Raw genomic sequence first — 22,068 nt, 5'->3', positions numbered from 1 at the left:
AAAAAATAGATTAATCCAGTTGTACTTGAAGACACCATTAGGTGAGTAGTAACTAGTAATTTTTGTTTGACAAATTCATTTTTATGACATTTCTTTACATCGTAGTTATTTAGTTCATTAGATTGTACTTTTATTTGGGAGAGACATGGTAAAATATTCTGTTCACGTTTTCTTAGTTTTCCTCAAAAATGTTCAAATATATTTGTAAGAAAGAAAAATCCTGTGAATTGTCATCTAGAGCAGGTAACTGTGAACTTGAATATTGTAACAGAGAAGAAGGGAAAGTGATAGAGGAGGGAGAGAAATCCAATCCAAGGCACACACCCTAACAGATTTTTGTAAGTTATGTATGCCAAAGTTGAAATGCTGTTGATTTGCTTGTCCAGATGTTTGAACGTCATGTTAAACTGCGCACTTTGGGCTGTTTAACCCAGCTGTGTATCCCCCTTACTCAGTCCACCTGTCTGGCTGCTGTCATTGCCAACCTATTACTTATCGTGGATTAGTTAAACCACTGATTTATGCCATGAAATTTCAAATTGTCTAGCGTGAATAGTGATTAAACAAAGAAGATGTGGTGAATAGCACGGTTTGGCCTGGGTCCCCAATCCAGGGTGTTTGGGTATGAGAACACAGGGCTAAACCAGCACCAGGCTCTGGTTACCACTCAGGATCATATTCAGTCAGGAAGCAGATACGACAACACCAGCTGTACTGGGTTACACAGAAGTGTAGTGTGAGTGTTTGTGTGACTGCGTCATCATACTTTCACTTCATGTTTGCCATGTGTTTTGGCGGATTTGCGTGCTCTAGCGAAAGACCATGACGTGATATTAAAGTTATGGAAAATGTGTGTATGTGTGTGTGCGTGTGTGTGTGTACAGCCTGTGAGTCATGACGTGTGTGTCCATGTAATTGGGTAAATTCTCATCTTATTGAGTGTGTTCCCCACTACCACCATCCAACATCTCCAGCATGCAGCTTAGTATGTGTGTCAGATACAGAGTATGTGTGTCTATTTGTGATTTGTGGATATCACAGCCAGAGCCTAAGCATTTCCAGATGTGGTAGCTGGAGACAGGCAGAGACAGAGCATGCGACTCTAGCTGACTCATATAGAGTCATGATTGTATTCCACTGAATTCCCACCCAATATGAAATCATAATACACCCAATTGAATACGTTATAGTAAGATGGGTGCAGGACTATTTTGACTCCTAATATCATGTTTTACACTCATGTTACTCTTACAGCCAAAACAATGCTATTTATCCTTCATGTATATTTGACTGCTTTTGGAAACGTAACAGCTATTGGGCACATGTCTGAAGTTTTCAAACATTCAAGCACATTATGAGCTGTGTCTCTTTTCCATAGACAGATGGTTTCTTTTCACACTCACAAACAGATGCATGCAGACAGCTTGCTCCTTTAGCCAGACAGGGAAGGTGTACAGTGTCCTTCGTCACAGGTATTAGAGCCCGAGCCTTGAGGACAGGCAGCTATGCCTGGAATGTCAGTTCACCTCTATTGGAGTCAGAAACACACAAACACATACACGCATGCACACCTGCTATACAAATACACACCCTTGAAAGAACGCACTCTTGCATGCGTGCACCGATGCACAGCTACAGTCACATACACACTCCTTTTGTGTGTGTGCAGCAGAATAGCACTGCATATGAAACATTCCTGTACTGTAGTACTGTTTTCCTGGGCCAGTAACAGGATATCCTCCCCCTCTGTACTGTCCTGCCTGCTGGACACGGACTCCTACACACACATTCCTGCACATAAAAACACACACACACATATAAATGTGTGTAATATTTGCAGCAGGTCAAATAAGTAGACAGAGGAGCTTATCTGGGCATGAGTGTGTGTAAAAAGAAGGGACATCTGGTCCTCACATGATCCCGAATATAATTAACTGGGTGAAAAATCTTTTGACTTGTTAAAGGCAGAGTGTGAATGTATGAGAGATGAGAGATGGAGAAAGGGAAAAAAGAGCCTCGAATTCCTTTTGCTGAAATGATCAAGTAGTAGCAGAGGCATTATAAGTCGAAGACTCGGCACTCCGGGAATCACTAATTGAAATCTATTCCACAACAGCAAAAATGGTGGTAGAAAAATAACTTCCAGGATTATAAAAAAGGTCTTTAACTAATATGGGGGAAAAGTCAAACAACTTTTTGTGCAGTTTTTATTAGATTTGAGTTATGATTTGTTCAGTTTTTATGAAATTTAAATTAAACAAGGTAAAGCTTCAAAATAGTTGCCCAAATACATGCCCTGAGTCATTTCATCATGTCTGTGAAATTTAGAGACTTGCCTGTAGTAAAAGTAATAAGACAGCCTGCGATTAGTTTTATGATAGTTTAACCAATCACTGTATAGAGAAAGTAATTATAAAATTGGTCTTAGTCAAAACTAAAGCGCTTTTTGGAAGTGGTGTTTTTGTTAGCTGTCCAAATGTCTCTAGAGACTGTATCAGTCTCGCTCACTGTATCAGTACATTTCTTTTGTCTGCAGGATTGAGTAAATATTTTTTGAGTCCACGAATGCGTTTCTTTGGCATAACTTTTTATTTCCCTGATTTCCCTCTATGAGAATTTGATTCTGTAAAGAATTCACTTTAAAGGCCAGCTGCTGAATTGCAACACAAGGTGGAGGCTCATTCCTTATCGTTGATATGAGCAAGAGTTAAGAGTTGCACACATATTGTTTTCGTTTGTCATTAGCAGACATAGTGCTTAAGATATTGGGTATTGTGAGGTTGTTGTTAAGTACTGTGCTGTGTGGGTTGCATACATAAACCTTCACAAATACACGAGGAAATGCGTTTTTTCTGGCAGGCAGCGGGAAGCTGGATTGGGAAGAAGAGTTATTATACGTTTGGATAATTATTCTTTATATTTGACTTTACAAATCTTGGAAATCAGATACTTACTTGGGATAGCATGCCCTTGACCTCAGTAACATGTGAAGAAGTCCTTTTTTATCATGATATAGCCTTCATTGCAAACCTTAAATAAATATCTCTAAAATTCTAAACATGTCTCAGAGTTATGCTGAAAAACATAGTCTTCTAGGCTGGACTCATTAATATCGGGCTGTTCTAAAAGTTGTCTAAAAAGGCCCCAGTTAATCCAAAACTGCAGTGGGAGCACTAGAGACAAGATAGAGTCCCATATTAGCTATTCTTCCTTGGCTTATTTGGGGTTCCTAGAGTTTTTAAAAGTAGAATTGGAAGCTGAGCCTTCAAGTATCAGGCCCCTCTTCTGTGGAATCAGCTCCCAGTTTGGATTTGAGAAATAGGCACTCTCTACTTTTAAGAACTTGCTCTCCTGGATCACGTGACTCTGAACCATCCCCTAGTTATGCTGCACCAAGCATTTCTTCCTCACTCACCTCGTTTCACTCCCCACATGTTTCTGTACCACTACAACATGTCATTAATGTTGGTCTCCTCTCTCCCTTAGCCTGTGTAATTTCCTGTCCCCATATGCTCTCTTTTTCTTTTCTGTTTCCTCTAACCATACCATCGGTCACAGTGGATGGCTGCCCCTGTCTGGACCTGGTTCGGCTGGAGGTTTCTTCCTGTTAAAAGGGAGTTTTTCCTTCCCACAGCTTGCTTGCTCACAGGGGGTCACTTGAGTGTTGGGGTTTTTCCCAGAATACTGTAGGTTCTTACAATATAAAGTGCTGTGAGGTGACTGTTGTTGTGAATTGTATTTTTGAATTCTTTTTTATGTCGTTTTTACTTTTTGTTTTTAATTTAGTTCAGTTTCATTTTCATTCCCAAGTTGGTTGGTTTGTTTGTTTCAGTTTAGTTTGTGTTTGAAAAGTTTAGTTTCAGTTTTGTTTTTGTTGGTTTCATTTTGGTTTATGCCTTTTAAATTATTATTGTATGAAAGGTGTAACAGATGGGCAGGATTTAGGGAAACCATTACAAGAATTACTATAAAAACACAGAACCTTTTCAAAGCAGTTGACTTACCCATAGTAAGTCAACTGCTGGACACCCATAGTCTCAATAAACATATCCATCAAAGCTTCATCAGGGACGCTGTGATAATAGATTTTTTCCAAACTAACAAGCACTAAAGCTAAGCAGATTTCCTATATATTTTTCTTTAATTTTCAATTTTTTTTTGGTTTTCTCTTATATTTTATCAAAAGTCAAGTCTTTTTCATATACAGTTTTAATTTTTAGTTTAGTTTTAATTAAATGTAAAAACTTAAAACTTTGGTTAGAAGATGTTAATATGAAGATGTTAATATTGCCAAACCTGTTCTCACAACAAGTTATTAGCAGATTTCTGTTAACATTTGTAAAGACAGTAATTTCCCAGAGGATAAATGTTAATAAACTCCATGCTCTCCTCAAAGTAAATCTCCATTAATTGTAGTGTCTTGTGTCGTAATTAGCCAACATTTGCATGTTAAACCCATATAAGGGGGGGGGGGGGGTGTCACTGAAATCCTGATTGAACTGGCATTTTAAGCATGCTGATGTTAGTAATTAGGACAAAAAAAAACACTGTCCCTGAAGACTCACAAATCCATTAGACAGTGTTTTGTTTTTTTGAGGTCTATTGTTATTTTACACTAGATTTTACAGAGGCACATTAGAGAATGTGTTAATAGATAGATAAAGAGAGAGAGTATGGAAGCAAAAAGATGACCAAGATGCCCTCAGACAACATTTTTATTAAAAGGGAGGTGGAAGAGAGCAATAAAGAAAAGATGAGTAGGGAGGTGAAGGGAATGTAGAGGAAACTGTCCCTTCACAAAGCTTTTTAAATAGAGCTGGTCAAATCCTCCAAGAGACTTCACTGGCCACTGTTTCAGCATTTGAGCAATCCCAGAGAGCAGAGAGGAAGGAAAAAGCTCAAAAGGGGCGGTGAAGAGGAAGTGTAGATCAAGAAACTGAAAGGGAGCAAAAAGAGGGAGTGGTACGTGAGGAAAAGAAAGTGATCAAGGCTTAGTTTTCATGTTGACAATAAATCCAGCTGAATTATGCCACTGATTGTCCAAAACCCCGTCCTGTGGATAGTAAGAAGAAGGAATGTTCCCAAATGGTACAATATGACAGTCTGGTAGTTTGTCTGAGGCCTGAGGTGGAAGAGAAGAAAAAGCTGCTCACTTTTGCAGAGCTGTGTTATTAAGTGATCAAAATGATATGCGAAATTTAATTTTAATCACTTTAAGCATACTTGCACTGCAAAAGACACTTACAAATGTGGATTGCACAACACTGGACATTATATTTCTTCATTTCCACTTAATACTGTACAGCTGCTGTTATTGTATATATATATATTTATATTTCTTCATACATTCTTATATATTTCTATACTGTGTATTTGTGTATTGTGTATTTTGTTGTACAGTCATTTTATTTTCAACTTTAATTTATATATTTTATCTTATTCTTTCCCAGTTAAATTTACCCTTCATTCTAATTTGTTGTTGTACAGTTATTTCATTTTTAACTTTAATTTTTATATTTTATTTTATTCCTTCCTAGTTAAATTGACCCTTTTTAATTTTCATATTTATTTCCTATCTTATTATTAGCCTTTTTTTCTGTTTCTTTAGGTCACGAGCAGTTGTGTAAGCATTTCACTGCATATCATGCTGTGTATGACTGTGTATGTGACAAATAAAATTTGAATTTGAATTTGAAAAGATATGATTTTAAAAAAAATGAAAAATATCCGCCTCATAAAATCTCAGTGCTCAGGATGACCTCATGAAGTGTTTGATATGTCTGACAAAATGTTGAAAACACCCAAATTTTCAGATTTGTAATCCTGGTGACATATTTTCTACTAGTACTACTAGTACTTCTACTCATATGTGAGGTTGACAGCTACTTTTCTCTCTAATAACCTGTTGGTTAATGGTTAATTTATCAGCAGACTAGTTTATTAAAGTTATCCTCATTAAATCCCCTCACACAGACTGAAATATTAAAAAAGAGGGGTCAACAACTCCTTATTAAGCTCCTGTTAGAGATATGCACATGCTTAAGGATGAATTATAATGGCTACAAGGCACTAAAGAAGGAAACCAACATTTTTAGACAGTAATGTCCAGGAAAAGAGAAGGTCAATAAAGGCTGAACTGTGTAAATTTAGCTTCTTATTAATGGTTTATCTGGAATGTGAAGGATGATTCATTAAACCAGGTTGAGGATCTGATCTGTGCATACTAATGCTTCAATCAATATGGACCTTACAAGACTCTCAGCTACTGCCTGTATCATTCTTCCTTGAATGACTACAAGTGATATGTAAGTTTAAAAAGTGTATTTATAGAATGAAACATAATATATTTAAAAAAAAAAAAAAAAAGCTCTTATGACAGAACATCACCATTTTGCCTTATCTGGTGATATGTGCTTCATAATGTTGTGACATACTTTCAAACCATGGTATAATAAATATGATGTAGCCGTGTTAGCTGACCTGAGGTCACCTGTGTATTTTTATAATAGTGTGCAGTACATATTAAAATCCATTAGATGATATGTAGCAGTTGTCTATCAGTCAGACAATTAGTTGGAACTGGCCCAACGTGCACCACATTAGGAAAATCTTTTGTGTTTAGACGACATTCATTCTTCTCAAAATAGCTACTGACAACATGGCCCTGAGCCTGGTGCTTAATCTGAAACACTTAAGTGCAGCTCCTCCTAGAAAAGACGAGTGAATGTGTGTAAAGGTGTATCTTCAACCTGAAATGTCTTCTAAGCTGACATAGCAAACAGAATGCCTGAGTGCTTTGACTGTTGTAGCAGTCTTCTGTCATACAGAGCAACTGTGTGTATTTTGTCGCCCCTTAGTGGTGGGAACCAGTCAGAACAGTGTTCTGCTGCAATGCAGACCAAAAAAAAATCGTGTGAATTGATGTGTCTAAATGATAGTGGTTAGAAGCGCCTGACCTTTCAAAAAAAATATCTAAAGTTATTAAATGTCCACATTGTCTTTATTAAACCAACTATCAGTCAGCTTCAGCTGGCAGAGCTTCTGAAACACCAATGTTTCTTTGTTGACAGAAATCATGGCAAGCAGAGGATGTCAGTGACTCAGTCCCGAGAGAGCGAGCCCTGAAAACTGTCAGTTTCCAGGAGTCAGTCAGCGTCATCACTGACAGGCCTGCAGCCATGGAACTGGAGAGCCAGCAGATCCAGCACGACTGTCTCAGCAGTCCCAGTATCAGAGCCCACAGTCCAGTTGGAATGAAAGTAGAGACTCCTGACAGTGAGGTAGTGCAGGTATGCAGATCAAAACAAGTTAACTAAAAGGTTTTAACTTCTTGTTTTATTATTTGAAATTGACGGCACATTTTGTCACAGTATTTTTCAGTAATTTGAAATATGACTGTTGTTTCCACAGGAGATCTGCTACCTGGACCAGGTGTTAGATGCAGCCTCAGACACACCCACAAATGGGAACTCCTCTCTGTTGCATCACACCAAACCCATCAGCATAGATGGAACTTCTCCTTCTGTGTGTGTGTCACCCTCCTCCCCTGTCAATCACCACTCGATCGTTGTGGAGGGACAAAAACAAACCACGTTTCTCCACCAGGACGAGTCTGCCGTTAAAACCAACGGGCACGCGCAGAGAGACGAGTCTGGGGGCGGCAGGGCACAGTTTGAGCTGCGAGCATTTCAGGAGGAGAAACGCCCGGCCAAGCTGTTCACCCCTGGAGAGGAGCAGCAGGTCAGGGTGACGAGGAGACGTCCCTCAGAGGAGGTAAAAGGCTTCTGGATAATGTATCAGACTGTAACAAATACGCTATTCAGAAACACAGCCACAGGAGACCACGGTTTGTTTTATCAAATCAAGTCTTATGAAATAAAAATGATGTAAAACAAGCAAAAATGAGTTACTTGGGGTAGGTTTACCCCATTCACTAGCATGCTTTTGTTTATAATGATAAATAATCATTCTAACACGAAAAACAACAAAATAAAATGAAATGATTAGTACTTAATGCAAAAAATGTGCTTGCTTTCAGTTGCTCTATTTTAATACCAGAGGCCTACTCTTAAAGACCAGTGTTCCTTCATTATTACTATACAAAATATAAAACACCTGGAAACATTTTTAATGTACAACCTACGTAAGTAGAAAGGTCATGACTGAGATCAGTGTAATGTTACTGCCACATAAGACTTCATATTGAATTGTGAAATACAGGCTTGAAGGAAGGAATTTTGAAATTGAAAGTGTGTGGCAACTGTCAGTGACTCATGATATGACATCAAAGCCCAAAAAGACATATGTGGTAACATATATAGAAACAATGGTAATCCCCTGAAATTCTAACAACGGAAGGGGCTCAAAACGCTGTTTTTGATCCTGATTGTAATATTAAAGCGTCATACTAAGACCACAGGCCTCAGGAGAAGCCTGAAAACTGCGACCCTCTCCCACAATAGTTACACTTACTCATACACTAAAAGATTTGGCCAAGACTCGGGATTTTGCAAGGTTACTATTTGCAAGGAGTACAACTTAATTCCTTGAGAAATTGTTCCCGTCATGCTGCAGATCTCCAAGGAAGAAAAACTGCTGAGTAATGGAACAGACACAGAAAGAGCTTTAGTGGTTTGTTCTGAAAAAAAGACAGCTCTGACTGAGATTTATGAGCACCTTACACTGAATGATCGAGACACAACTTCTGTGATTTTACCGCAACACGATTGTGTGACACTGACGTTGCTTGAAAAGCTGTTAGCATTACTTGTAAGATGGCGTTAACCAGCACACAATACACAATAAAAACTTTCTTTGTTTCCTTGTTGGTGCACTAGTTTATTGGAAATTCTCTTTGTACATTTTCACACTCTTCTTCTCCTGGTTTGTTTTTCCATGTCAGGTTCAGGAATTGGAGCGTGAGCGTCAGGAGCTGATCAGAGACCAGGCAGTGAAGAAAAACCCTTCGATTGCCCAGCGCTGGTGGAACCCTCCTCAGGAGGTAGATCCCCATTTAATCTCTGGTTGTTTTCTTTTTTCATTTAAACTGTGTTGTCCTAATGACAAATTGATTGATTTGCCATTTTGTTGTTTCAAATCATTCAAGATCCCTTTGGAAGAACAGCTAGAGGCAGATAAGCTCGAGTCTCTCAGGAGGTACCAGGAGAGGAAACAGCAGCGACATAATCACACTTATGCATACACACAGGTAAGACACACAAACACATGCACAAAACAAAGGAGCTCAAGCTCACACACTCAAACGTGTTCTTTGACTTTGAGGAAGCATGATAAATTTGGACTGTAATAGATAAAATAAAGATGTCTTAAGCCTTGTTGCTGTGCAGTTTTCTAATTGACTCTTTTGTATTCTGTACTCTCATCTGTTTTGCAGCCTCAGGTGTCAGGCCCTCCCACAGTGGTAACCCTTGATTCGGAGCTATCCAGGAAGGAGGACATTGTGGAGGAGCAGATCAACTTCTCCTCTGCTAGGAAGCAGTTTTTGCAAGGGGAGGCTACCAAGAAGGATGTAGCTCCTCAAATATACTCTGCCAAACCCTTCTCGAAATCCACAGCCAGGGGCAGCCATGGGAGCAGTGACATTGTTGCAGAAACTGGGGAGACGCACGTGACCTGGTCTGATGAAAGAACTAAAGATGAATTCACATGTGCGCTAGCTGTGATGACAGTCCTACCTGAGGAAGAGGAAGCAAAAGGTCATTTCCATCCAGCTTTTCACCCAGAGGAATCTGACTCAGGACTGGACGAGTTATCAGTCCGCTCTCAGGACACTACTATATTTAGCTTGGATAATGTTTCTGACAGCGGGGCTTCGCTACCCCCTACCCCATTGCCACTTACCCCTGTGTCACCACCTACCCCTCAGCCAACTACTCCAGTCAACGGGCAGATGAGTGGCAGTCCAACAGAAGATGAGCTGGAGTACCACGCTGGGGTTCTTGTTCAAAATGCCATCCAAAATGCCCTAGCAGCTGAAAACGTAGAAGACTGGCAGCAAGCTGACTTGAATTCTTCACAGCTGAGTACCCCTACATCTCCATGCTCTGTATCCACAAGCAGCCCAGTGCCAGTTTCTTCCTCCCCTGTGTCTTCTGGTGGAGCCCCCAGTTTCCAGTCACCTGTGTCCTCCAGTCCTGCGCCATCCAACTCATCCCCACAGCCAGACAGGCAGCCAGTGGTGAGAGTTGTTTCCCAAGAGAAGCCATCAGAATCACAAGAGGCTCAGAAGCAACAGCAGTCCCCAAGACCAGCACAACAGCTCCAGACGCCTTCTCCTCCACCGTCTCAGCCTGTCTCACCACCACAGAGGCCCAGAGACGGAGGTCCCAGGATTAAAATCCAGTCCTCCTACACCAGAGCGCTTGCTTCATCAGCTCCAGCCCCAGCTCCTGCGCCTGCTCCTGCCACAACAGCTCCTGTCTCTAGGCCAACCCCTGTATACCGTCCCCCGTCTCCTCCAAGCCCAGAGAAATCAGAGTTCAGCTACTTCAGTAAATACTCAGAGGCGGCTGAACTGCGTAGCACGGCGACAGCAGCGCGAGGGCCAGAGGTGGAGGCGGCTAGCGGCCCGTTCCGCCTGCGCTCCAAGAAGCAGCGAACTCTGTCCATGATTGAAGAGGAGATCCGAGCAGCTCAGCAGAGAGAGGAAGAACTGAAGAAGCAGAGGGAGGTGCAGCCTACCGTTGTTGTCCGGCCCAGTGGCACTTCCAGCAGTAGTCATGGACCTGTGAGGACGGGGATGCGGCACGCCACTATTTCCCCCACAGATAAGATGAAGAGCAACAGTTTGCCAACTAGACTCACATTGACAGCACGGACAGCGCCAGGTCAGTTAGTACTGCAGGTCCTCACAAGGGTCATACAGTCATCATATTAACAAGCTTATTAGTTTATTTTAAATGCCAGAATCAACCCAACAACAATGTAAATGTAACAATTATTAAAAAGAAAAGAACTAAAAAAATGTTTAAATAACCCATAGTATGGATTTTTTTAAATTTATTTTTGGGGTTTGCAGGAAAGATTGAGAAAGTTCGACCTGCGCCACCTGTCTCCCCCTCGACCTCTGAAGGAGCCCTGTCTGATGCTGGCAGTGAGGACTCTGGAGGATCACGACCCAAAAACTTCATGCAGACTCTTATGGAAGACTATGAAACACACAAAGTGAAGAGGAGAGAGAAAATTGAGGACAACAGTGTAAGTATTTCAACCCAGGGAAAGATAAATGACTAGACACAGAATAAGAGAAAGAGAATGAGGTGCTTTCCACTGCAAAATCAAAAGCTTTCTGTTGCAGAAAACGTGTAATACAAAGCACCACAAAGTAATGTAGTAGTTGTGAGCATCAGTTATTATAAATCCCCTGATCTCTGTGAAAGTGCCAAGAGATGACCCAGTTTGTCACATAATACGTATTTGTTCAGCCGGGCACCTGGTATGAGCACATACTGTACATCACCAAAGGGTAATTCCTAGCCTGGAAGAGAAGAGAGTCAAACAGTCAGAGTGAAAGTAAGAGGGGCTTTCTGTCCTGACCCCATGTTTTTGTCTTTTTTTTGTTGTTTTGTAATAAATGTAATTCGACACCAGAATGCTCATGTATTCAAAATGGGGTCTCACGAAAAGGTGAAAGGTTTGGCACGCAAACAGAAAGAAATTGTTGGAAATGTTGCGTAATCAGAAATGGCAGACAGAAGTTTCACTTTTCAGTTCATGAGCACCGCACGCTCAAGTTCATATTCACACACAGCAGATCCATTGGGAGGGAACGTTTCATTCCAGCTGCTGTAAGATGACATACTTCAAGTTACTTCACTGAATTTATTCCACACAAACATCTCTGCTGCGCAGTTGTTAGCTGCTGATGTTGTTGCTAATTGTGCTGTTGTTTATCCATGATGACATCACATGTGTTGACTTCGTGTACTGTTGCTTCTCTCCTGCTGCTCGATTAGTATGCCCGTTTGTTGCTGGCTAACGAGGTAACCACTGAGGTACCTGAGGAATCTCTTCCCTCCTGTAACTGTCTTTACTGACAGACCTGGGTCAGACCATACACATTAGATTCATATACAACAGAGTCCAAGTAGATGGCAAAAATCAGCTTTATGCAGTGCTGTGCAAAGGTTTCAGGTACTAAAAGTGAACTAAGGATGGATTTAGATCCACTTCCATAAAGCTTTCTTCAGGGTACCATAAAAAGAAATCTGGTTAATATTTAGTGTGAGGACCCTTTCCCTTTACAGAATCATGGCCTCTCTGGATTCAGAATAAGCTATTTCTGAGTCAGTGTTGATACTAGTGTGAGCTTGAATAGTCAGTTTTGTTTAGGAAGAGTATTTGGACTAAGTGGCCCATGGGAGCCATACTAAGAGCTGGCTGGATTCTCTAAAGAAACGTGCTTCAGTGCTTCTTCTATTACCCGTTAGCTGAGAATATACTGGATTATCCTCTATGAAAGAAAATAAGTTACAGGTATGAATGTGGTTTCCATTTAATACCATAACCTGCTGTTATGTTTTGAACATCATCAAACTCCCAGCTGAGCAATAAACATGAAGCTCCTATAATAAAACCTTTATATAAAAAAAGAGCTCTATTAAAATAATCAGAGTGAGTTTAAATTTGCATTACTTGTGTGTGTCTCATTGGATCGTTGGGATCATAATTTATTAATTGGACTTTGGGTCCCTCATCACATTCAGTTATTAATAATAAGAATCTAAATGTGTTAATTACCTAAAACCTTTGCACAGAAGTGTAGCATATATCAGTATCACCTGAAGAAACTGCCTATTCACAGTGATTTTGACTTCCCGAGTCCAGTTACAGAGTCAGAATGAGAAGAGTTCCACTTCAACTTTGTTGTTTTCATCTTCTAATTGTCCTTCAGTCAGTCTTTTAGAAATTAAACCAGTGCTGGAAATGTCGATGGTAGATTGGAAACCATAGACGGGGCACTTTCTGAACAAAACCCACATGTGTTTTTATGTCTGCTCCCAGGTCTGGTTGTACTCTCATTTCCTTGTTCTGCTCTGTGGTGTTGGTGCTGCATGTGCTTGTTCGTGGATTTGGTGTGAACCTTTAATCCACACATTCCAATTTATGTACATGCTGTATAGTGTTGATTTAAAAAATTTCTTTCAATATTTAAAACAGAAGGAGCCATTTTAATGGTGCCATATAGCTATATATGATAAATATGTTTGTAAATGATATTCAAAAATGTGTAGTCGTTAAAAGATATGGTACTTGGGTGTGCTTCAATCTGACACTACGTAATTGGCCTGAGCTTTGAGAAGCTCATGTCCATACTTTTCTATCATCATGACTGCTGTCAGCCCTCTGCCACTACCCACAATCCACTTCACCTACACCCTGTCCTGATCTACCCTGGATTCCAGTTGACAAAGAAATCTTTTCCCCTTGTCGTTGTCTGTCTGCTTGAAGGTGATTGTGAGTATCAGCATGGGTGTGGGAGAGGAATAATGACTGGACACGTTTAATGTGGTGTTCAAGCATGAATATTCCCTGAAATGGAGTAAAGTTACTTTTGTTGTTGCTGTCAAACACTGCAGGTGCTCTTTATTTTTGTCATTTAATTAAAGTGATTAGATGTGTGCGCCCTCAGTGTTTGACATACACTGCATGTCATGTTAAAGTCACTGTGGTGTGCGTGTTTTGGGGTTTTTGTTGTTGTTGTTTTTATGTTTGTAACAATTACATTGCTCCCGGTCGCACTTGCATCTGATTGGTTGCTTTGTAATCATCAGGTTCTGGAGGCCACTCGTGTGACCAGGAGGAAAAGCGACATGGCTCTGAAGTGGGAAGCCGGCATCTATGCCAATGAGGAAGGCAAGGAAGAAGAGGAAGAGGAGGAAGAAGAGGAGGAGGAGGAGTAAAAAACTCCCTTCAGAGACAACTAACAGGCCAATTGGAGAGAATGAAGGAAGAGAAAGACTGAAGGAAAAGTGAGAAAGCAGGAAGGAAAACTATTTATTTTATTAAGCGTATCTGAAGATCACATGACCCCAGCAGTGTGAACCAGTAGGGCTTTTTGGACCTGAAAACTGAAGGTATATTAGCTTGTTAAGTGGCTGAGGATGTGGGAAATATGTGAAGGTGGTCAGCAATGAAAGAGACACTTCAAAGGTGTTTGACGGTGGTTTTAGAGCAACGTTTAGTGTTTTTAATAGCTGGTAAATGCTAAATGACTGAAATATTCTTAGGATTTTTCACCTTTATGCTATTATTCAAATAAGATCTAAAGCTTTTATTTTGACTGGTTGCCTGAGACTCTCTGATGGTGGTTTCATCTGCGCGTGCTATATAATAACCGCAGTCATCTTCTGAAAGTGTGGCTGAAAGCTTTTAATCAAGAGGACGATATAAAAGATAGGCAGATGCAGCTATTCAAAGAAAAGAAAGTTCTGAGAGGATGTAGACAAGGAGAGACCAGATCACCCTCTTATTTTTTGTAATTTCAGAAATACTTTTACCTGGATTTACTGCTGGAAAGCTACTGTGTTTTCCAGGAACTGAACTGAAAGGTGCCCCAAAGCGTCACTTTCAGAGCCCATAATGGCACAGTGCAGATATGACACAAGTTTGACACGCTTTCCAGGAGCTTTTGCCTTCTTGTCAAGCATCTTTACTGAATTTTGAGCGGTCAGCATCCTTTTTGTGTTAAATGCTAGTCAAGAAATTTGCAAAACTAGCAAAACTAAACTTGCCTTAGACCGCCAGTGCTTGTCTGTGCACGGTATGTATTGTATCCTCTCCTATCCTACATTACTACACTGTCGGTAGACCTTAGGGAAAATAAGCAACCACCTTAGATAGAAAGTTTGCCTGTAATCACTTCTTTTCCAGTGCAAACAGAAAGGGGGTGGGGGGGGTGGGGCTACCTGCTGGTAGTGTTTGCACCATTTGAGTGAATGTGTGTGTTAATTAAAGGGCTGGGTCAGGGGTTTTATATAAAAAAAATCACTTATTTTACTTTTGTTGGCTACGTCGCTTTGTTGACCTGTGCTTTCTGATGATGTAAGCAGTTGTTTCATGTATTATACTGAGGTAGGACTGTGTATTTGACCTATGAACGTCTGTATCTACTTGCTAGCCGAGGATAAAGTTTGATGAAAAAAATAATCAAAAAAGGTTTTTATAAGAAGTCGTTATACCAAAACAGAATGTTATTTAGAGAAAACCCACCAGCCTGAGATCTCCGCGTCCTTTTTAAGGCGTACAAGTGTGCGAATGGATTCACACTCCTTTCCTAACCTGAACCAAGCACAGCTAAAAAAAAAGTGCAGTGGCAAAAAGAAGGCAATAAAGGTCTTTTGAGATGCTGAGCTGTGCTGTAAGTTGGGCTTGTAAGGTTTTTTTTTTGTTTTTTTACTAATTGTATTGTGACTGAATTTTGCAAAATGGCATTGATTTTGTGTTTTGAAGTGTTGAAATCATACAAAGTGACGAGGAAAAACAGGATTCAGCTTCAAGAGTAAAACAGTAAATACACTTTAACACAACCACACTTCTCCCTGGAGTATAACAGACTGTCTTTAATTTGAAATGAAAAGTAGAAATGTGTCAAACTGGCTGTGGAAACGGTGTTTCTGGACAACTTTTGATTGTATTCCTCTGTCGTAGCCTGTGAGATTCGTTTCTGCGTCCAGATGTGAGGAGAAACAAAAGCGTTTTTGTAAACCAAAAGTCACAGTTTTGACCTGTCCAAGTGCCCTTCAGCAAGGCAGCAACTTCTCTCTTTGCTTCCAAACACACTGAATGTACGCTGAGCTAAACCACAGATGTAATTGCTGGACATCTACTAACCTATCAAGTCAAGCCACCCTTTGCAACTTATTCCACTCGGCTGTCTTGTGATATGCTTTGTCAAGAAAGCGTGGCACAAACGCCATAAACCAAAAGTGAAAATCAAGGACTCATGCCTCTGCGGTGTCCACTTCCACCAAACCCGAAACAAATAATATTAAAACCCACACATATGTTCCAGAGAATCATCCAAGTTCTCATTTCAGGGTCTTCTGTGGTGCAGCAGAGGTGCAGTGTCTTTAACGCTGGTATGAGATTATTTTTGACTTAAAGGCTAAAAGACAACAGGACGGAAAAGGTTTTCATCCTTGTGGGAACCAATCAAAGTTCTCATTAGAGTCGCTTATGAAACGTACACACAGAGGAATTAATGAATGGTGTGATTTATTATTATTATTATAATTACTATTATTATGCTTTTGATGTTTGAATTTATGGTGCAGAGATGATTTTATTTATCATTTTAAATGCTGGTAGCGTGTTTTCGGCCTACAGAGCTTCTCCAGTGTGGGACTCACTGTCTGTGTGTGTGATAAAGCAATCTTATTACTACAATATAAACACAGTATAACCCCTGTTCCTATGTTAACCACTTGTATGCTCATACTCTGCTTTGTTATTTTATAGCACATGTAAGGCTCACAGTTACACACCCACTATACATATTATGAATATTTTCTCATTAAAAACAAAACCTGTACATGTGGGTTTCATGAGTGGTTCATTTGCATGTGTTTTCAGTGTTAATACTGGAGGTGGAGGTGGGGGGATCATTTCATTGTCCATATACATACACTAACCAAAGGGACACTTCATTAGGTACACTTTGCTGTGACCCTGTCCTCTGAATGTGGCAGCAGAGATTGAGACGCGTCACACCAGGCAACAGTTTTTCTAATCTTCTATTGTCCAGGCATTCTGACTGATGTCCCACCAGGATAAGGCCCAGAGGAAGAGCTGGATGAGGCAGTTGGTTAGAGGGACATTTAGGTTTCACGTTAGAGACTGCTGCACCCGTGATCTGGATAAGCAGTTGAAAATGGACGAATGGATGGATATTGTCCCGTTTTGGTGTACAATAGAATTTCAGTCTCCATTTCCTGTTCTAAGCTGACAGGAGTGGCACCTGGTGTGATCTGCTCCTGTAGCCCATCTGCTTCTGTGGTTAACTGAATTACTGTTGCCATCCTATCAGCTCAAAGCATTCTGCACATTCTCTGACATCAACAGGGCATTTTCCTCCAGAGAACTGCCACTTACTGGATGTTTTCTCTCTTTTTGGATCCTTCTCTGTAAACAGACGAGCAGTTTGTGAAATATTCAGACCAGTCTATCTGACATCAACAACCATGCTGTGTTTAAAGTCACTTAGATCATATCTTCCTAACTGTGATGCACAGTTTGAATTTCTGTCTTTTTGACTGTGTCTACCTGCCTAAATACTTTGAGATGTCTCCATATGATTGGATGATGAAGGAGCAGTTGAACAGCTACCCACTGACTTGGCCCGGGAGTATACATAGAGTACACTTTACATTACAAACATTTTGAAGGAGGTATGTCTCATTATCGGACCAGAACTGAACAAGCAAACACTTCCTTGAATTCTATTTGTGAGCTGTAAGCAGCAGCTTTTGAAAGTACCTTGTGGTTAGTGCATTGTTGAGCTTGTGGGAACCCATTGTGAATGCGCTTTTTTCAGTTCAAATTATTTCTATCAACATACAACAGAGACCACTCTAGTAGAAGCCTATCCACAAAGACTGCAGTCACTGCTGTTTATTGGAAGGAAATTAAATGTTTCCTGTTTCAGGCTTCACCTGTTAGAGGATTACCTGCTTTGTGGTTTACCTTGAAATGAGCTGGCAGTAATGTCTGTATATGTGCTGTTGTATGCATGCGATATCTACTTCGCCTACAGCTCTTCATAGAAATTTACAGGAACTGCACATTTGATTTGGCTTTGCAATACCTGTGTAATTACATGGGTGGTGCGTGCTGGGGGTTTTTTCAGCATTTTTCACATTTTAAAGTCACACAGTGATAATTTATTTAAAAGTGTAAATGAAAATGAAAGTATACCAGCTGAGATGGATTAACTGCCTTCAATGGGTTCATATCTAATGCCATGTTTTGGATTGCAACTCAGTTGTATTTCAGTTTTATATCTCAAACCTAGATAAATGCAACGAGAGATGATTTGTGTGGAGATATAATAGGGAGCACAGAGAAATGGTAATGATGAAAATGTAAATAGTGGCCCAGAGCCTGATAAAAGAAGGTGGTTTCCTAAAATCTGACAGAGTGCACTGAAGCCAGCTGATCAGCAGCAGGGGATAAGGAAGTGGGCGTGTTTCCTCGGTGAGGCTGCTTAGTTTGAAGCACACGCGCACAACCCTTCACTTACTACTGGCGGAAGAAGTCCTAGAGGACGGTCATCTTTATTTTTTATTTTTTACAAAGTTACAACAATCCAGATCATGGTGGTACCGAACTTGTGTCAAGCAGCCTTCGCGATGCTTCGGCAGATCGAGCCGATCATCGTGCTCGAGCAGCTGGGCAGCACTCTCTTTGATACCGCGCTGCAGATGGTGGTCAGGGACCGCTGTGCCAACGCTACCGACCCGGGCCACTCAAGTGAGGATGCCCAGCAGAAAGCCATGACCGACTTCTACATGATCAACAACCTCATTATCCAGCTGACTCCCATCTTTCCTGCGCTGTTCCTGGCAAGACTGAGCGACCGCGGCCGGAGGAAAGCCCCCATCGTGTCCCCCCTCACCGGCTACCTGTTGTCTAGGGTCATCCTGCTCCTGGTAGTCGTTCTAAAACTGCCGCTGCAGGTGATGTTCGCGGCGGGGACTCTCCTCGGGCTCTCCGGCGGGTTCACCGCATATTGGCCCGGTGTAATGACTCTAGCTTCGCTCGGCTCCACGGCGGCCGACCGCTCCAAGGTGAGTTACAGGCGTGCTGCAGCTGCAAAGCCGTGGAAGGAGCGCCGAGAGGAGCCTCAAAATAACTTACTTTCAATCACAAAACTTTGTGTTTGACTGTAAAACTGATGATAATGTGCAAAAACTAAGAATTACAAGGATATAAACGAATGAGTTGGGCCATTAAAGAAGACCTTTTCTTTCTTTTTCTCTCTCTCTCTCTTTTTTTAACCAGATTTTTCAGTCTTTCACTATTATTTTTTTCAGGGATTTCCCTTATTCAAAAATGGCCTTTAGGTTTTATTGCTCATGTGAGCACAATTGGTCGATATACGAGTCTGCGTCACCTCTTATAACTAAAATCTATGCAATGCAGATGTTGTACCTAAAAGAAACACAATAAAACTAAAATATATATTCAGTGAACTTAAAAAAAGTAAGCTTAAACTTTTAACATAAAGCCATAAACACTTTCCCCCTCTTAGTCTGAGAGTACTGTGCTTCAGGGAGCACGTTATATGCACACAGGCGGTCAAAAAGAAAATTACATTTAATTACCAAATCACCCAGGGGTTAGCCCCCTCTGCTGTGGAGCCAGCTCCCAGTCTGGATTCCCTCTCTACTTTTAAGATTAAACTTAAGACTTTCCTTTTTGATAAAGCATGGTGATAGTTCTAGATCAAGTGACCCTGAATCCTTCCTTAATTGTGCTGCAATAGGCCTAGAAAGCTGGGAGCTTCCCATGATGCACTGTTTCATCTTCACTCCCTGTGTTAATACACCAATCTGCATGTAGTCATTAGTTATTATTAAGTTATTATTACTACTCTTGCTCTCTTCCACAGTGTTTCTTTGTTCTGTTTGCCTCCCTTCACCCCCAAACCCGTTGTGACAGATGGCTTTTACTCCCTGATTCAGCTGAATTGAACTGAAAAAACAAACAAACAAACAAACAAGAAACAAAAAACAAAAGCAAAACAGTTTACTTTAACTGATTTATATTAAAAGAAATAACCCTGTGCCCCCTTGCAGGTGTTGATGAGGGTGGAGTTCACGTATGGGTTAGCAGGCGTGGTGGGCAGCCTCGCTTCTGGCCATCTGTTCCACCTGTACAGCTCCAGTTTGGGACATGGGACCATCCTGCTTATCATCAGCACACTGCTGCATCTGCTCTGCCTCTTACACTCCATTTTCCTGCTGCAGGTCAGTGTGTGCATGTGAGAGGGTTCAGAGGGGGCGGGGGTCCAGTGTAGCCATGTGTTTTTTTTTGTGTATTTCTAATCAGATTGTTTATTTTTATTCTTGGACTCTATTGGAGCAGCTTTGCATGATTCACAGTATATTTTATAATGGCCCTTCATCCACTTTGCTTCTAGCTCCTCCCCCCTTAAAGGTAAGTTTTTTCTGATTAGCTGCCCCTTCAAAACAAAAGGGCTCTGAACACCAGGTAGAGATAACCACATTCAGAGGATCAGATCCTACTGACATCATACAGAGCCAAAAGTAGAAAAAAAAACTTTTTTCTTTTTGGTGACCTCACCATGACCTAATGACCTAAAAGTACATCTATGACATAAAATAAAGAACAGCAAGCTAAATTGTCGATCATTAAACATATGTGTACTGCTGTAATAATAATGTAAATAATTACATTAATCTGTAATTATGTGTCTTATAACTAGAACCATCTTTATTCATGTTCTGCCTTCAGTTTTAGCCACACGTGCTCGCTCTACCACCTCGCCGAGCTCATATACCACGCATGTCTGTCTTTATTAAAGGCGAAAGGTGTAAGCGATGGAGAGCTGGAGGAGAACCGCCACCTCCTGTTACACGCCTCCACTAACTCTTCAGTTGTCGAGGCTCCTGTTGAGATAAACAGAGTGAATGTGGCTCTGCTGTTTGTGGCTGCCATCCTGTACAACTTCGCAGTGGGCGGAGCCATTGAAGTACTGGGCGCCTTTGTGCTGAGAGCACCACTCAGCTGGAACGCCACTCTAGTAAGTTTTTTACCCCATTTTTGTGATTTGATGCAAAAAAGATGGGATAAAAGTAACACGGCTAGTTTTAACTCTATTTTAAGCAGACGGGACAATTCTAAATATTAGTGTCTAAGCTTAGCCATCGGTTGGCTTGTGATTGGTATGTTGTTAATTAATGAGCACACCCTTGTTCATCCTCCTTTCTGACTGTATGACTATAGTCTTCTGAACAGACTGAGGGAGCTGAGGTGTGTTTTCCCACAAATGTCTATGCAGCCAGGAGTGTTTCTGCAACCAGAGGAGTCGCCCCCTGCTGGTCATTAAAAATAATGCAGATTTAAGGCACTTAAGCATTAATGCCATCTGTTCTAGTTGCATAGTCTGTTTATTATTGCCTCTCTATCGCTGAACATCTCTCATTTCTTTTCCTTTTTCTTCAGGTGGGGTACGGAAATGCAGCAGGCTGTGTGATCTTCCTCACCAGTTACATAGGTGTCATCGGGTTTCGACGCTGCTGCAGCGACACCTCGCTCATTCTGATCGGCATGGTGTCCTTCGCTGTCGGGATTTACTTCATGTCCTTTGTAACGACGACCCTCACTTTCTACCTCGGTAAGAACAAACATGTTACGCGGATTTTATAGTAAATTTGTGGTGGATTAGCAGCTAATAGAGACACTTCATCCAGAAGATTTGAGGCGGGTTTACAGCTCATGCCACACGCACAGGCCACATCCTTCATTTTCTCCTATGACCTTTAAACAGAGTAAAAGGGGCGATCGTGGTTCAAGAGTTGGGAGTTCGCCTTGTAATCGGAAGGTTGCCGGTTCGAGCCCCGGCTTGGACAGTCTCGGTCGTTGTGTCCTTGGGCAAGACACTTCACCCGTTGCCTACTGGTGGTGGTCAGAGGGCCCGGTGGCGCCAGTGTCCGGCAGCCTCGCCTCTGTCAGTGCGCCCCAGGGTGGCTGTGGCTACAATGTAGCTTGCCATCACTAGTGTGTGAATGGGTGAATGACTGGATATGTAAAGCGCTTTGGGGTCCTTAGGGACTATCCATCCATTCGCTTCCGCTTATCCTTTTCAGGGTCGCGGGGGGCGCTGGAGCCTATCCCAGCTGTCATAGGGCGAGAGGCAGGGTACACCCTGGACACGTCGCCAGTCTGTCGCAGGGCTAACACACAGGGACAGACAACCATTCGCACTCACATTCATTCGCACATTCACACCTAGTGACAATTTGGATTTTCCAATTAACCTATCCCCACAAGCTGCATGTCTTTGGACGGTGGGACTAGTAAAGC

The 22,068-nt window shown here is 41.3% G+C and overlaps 2 protein-coding genes and 1 long non-coding RNA gene across 8 annotated transcripts in view; all 3 read left to right on the top strand.

The window, feature by feature from the left end:
• Nucleotides 1-16,552, top strand: part of palm2akap2 (PALM2 and AKAP2 fusion) — a 98,152-nt gene extending 81,600 nt beyond the window's left edge. For 4 of the 6 annotated variants that reach the window (XM_085168659.1, XM_085168665.1, XM_085168663.1 and 1 more), the window contains 8 exons: nucleotides 7,071-7,289; nucleotides 7,411-7,773; nucleotides 8,903-9,001; nucleotides 9,107-9,208; nucleotides 9,395-10,847; nucleotides 11,039-11,217; nucleotides 11,976-12,014; nucleotides 13,794-16,552. In XM_085168659.1, coding sequence (XP_085024785.1) covers nucleotides 7,071-7,289; nucleotides 7,411-7,773; nucleotides 8,903-9,001; nucleotides 9,107-9,208; nucleotides 9,395-10,847; nucleotides 11,039-11,217; nucleotides 11,976-12,014; nucleotides 13,794-13,922 — 2,583 coding nt within the window. In that variant the 3' untranslated portion in view covers nucleotides 13,923-16,552. The remainder of the gene's footprint in view (nucleotides 1-7,070; nucleotides 7,290-7,410; nucleotides 7,774-8,902; nucleotides 9,002-9,106; nucleotides 9,209-9,394; nucleotides 10,848-11,038; nucleotides 11,218-11,975; nucleotides 12,015-13,793) is intronic. The other 2 variants (XM_085168660.1, XM_085168662.1) reach the window with 2 other exon arrangements.
• Nucleotides 48-6,337, top strand: LOC146514519 (uncharacterized). The gene is made up of 2 exons (XR_014875394.1): nucleotides 48-3,821; nucleotides 3,853-6,337. It is a non-coding gene; the product is annotated as an uncharacterized LOC146514519 (long non-coding RNA).
• A 114-nt stretch (nucleotides 16,553-16,666) lies between the features above and the next one.
• Nucleotides 16,667-22,068, top strand: part of slc46a2 (solute carrier family 46 member 2) — a 17,355-nt gene continuing 11,953 nt past the window's right edge. Inside the window, exons 1-4 of the mRNA XM_085168676.1 lie at nucleotides 16,667-18,806; nucleotides 19,818-19,988; nucleotides 20,567-20,785; nucleotides 21,208-21,379. Coding sequence (XP_085024802.1) covers nucleotides 18,333-18,806; nucleotides 19,818-19,988; nucleotides 20,567-20,785; nucleotides 21,208-21,379 — 1,036 coding nt within the window. The 5' untranslated portion in view covers nucleotides 16,667-18,332. The remainder of the gene's footprint in view (nucleotides 18,807-19,817; nucleotides 19,989-20,566; nucleotides 20,786-21,207; nucleotides 21,380-22,068) is intronic.

This window comes from Neolamprologus multifasciatus, chromosome 7 (genome assembly GCF_963576455.1).
Source record: "Neolamprologus multifasciatus chromosome 7, fNeoMul1.2, whole genome shotgun sequence".
Lineage (NCBI taxonomy): Eukaryota > Metazoa > Chordata > Actinopteri > Cichliformes > Cichlidae > Neolamprologus > Neolamprologus multifasciatus.
The sequence above is the reverse complement of the archived record's forward strand: the minus strand, read 5'-3'. Positions and strand labels throughout refer to the sequence as shown.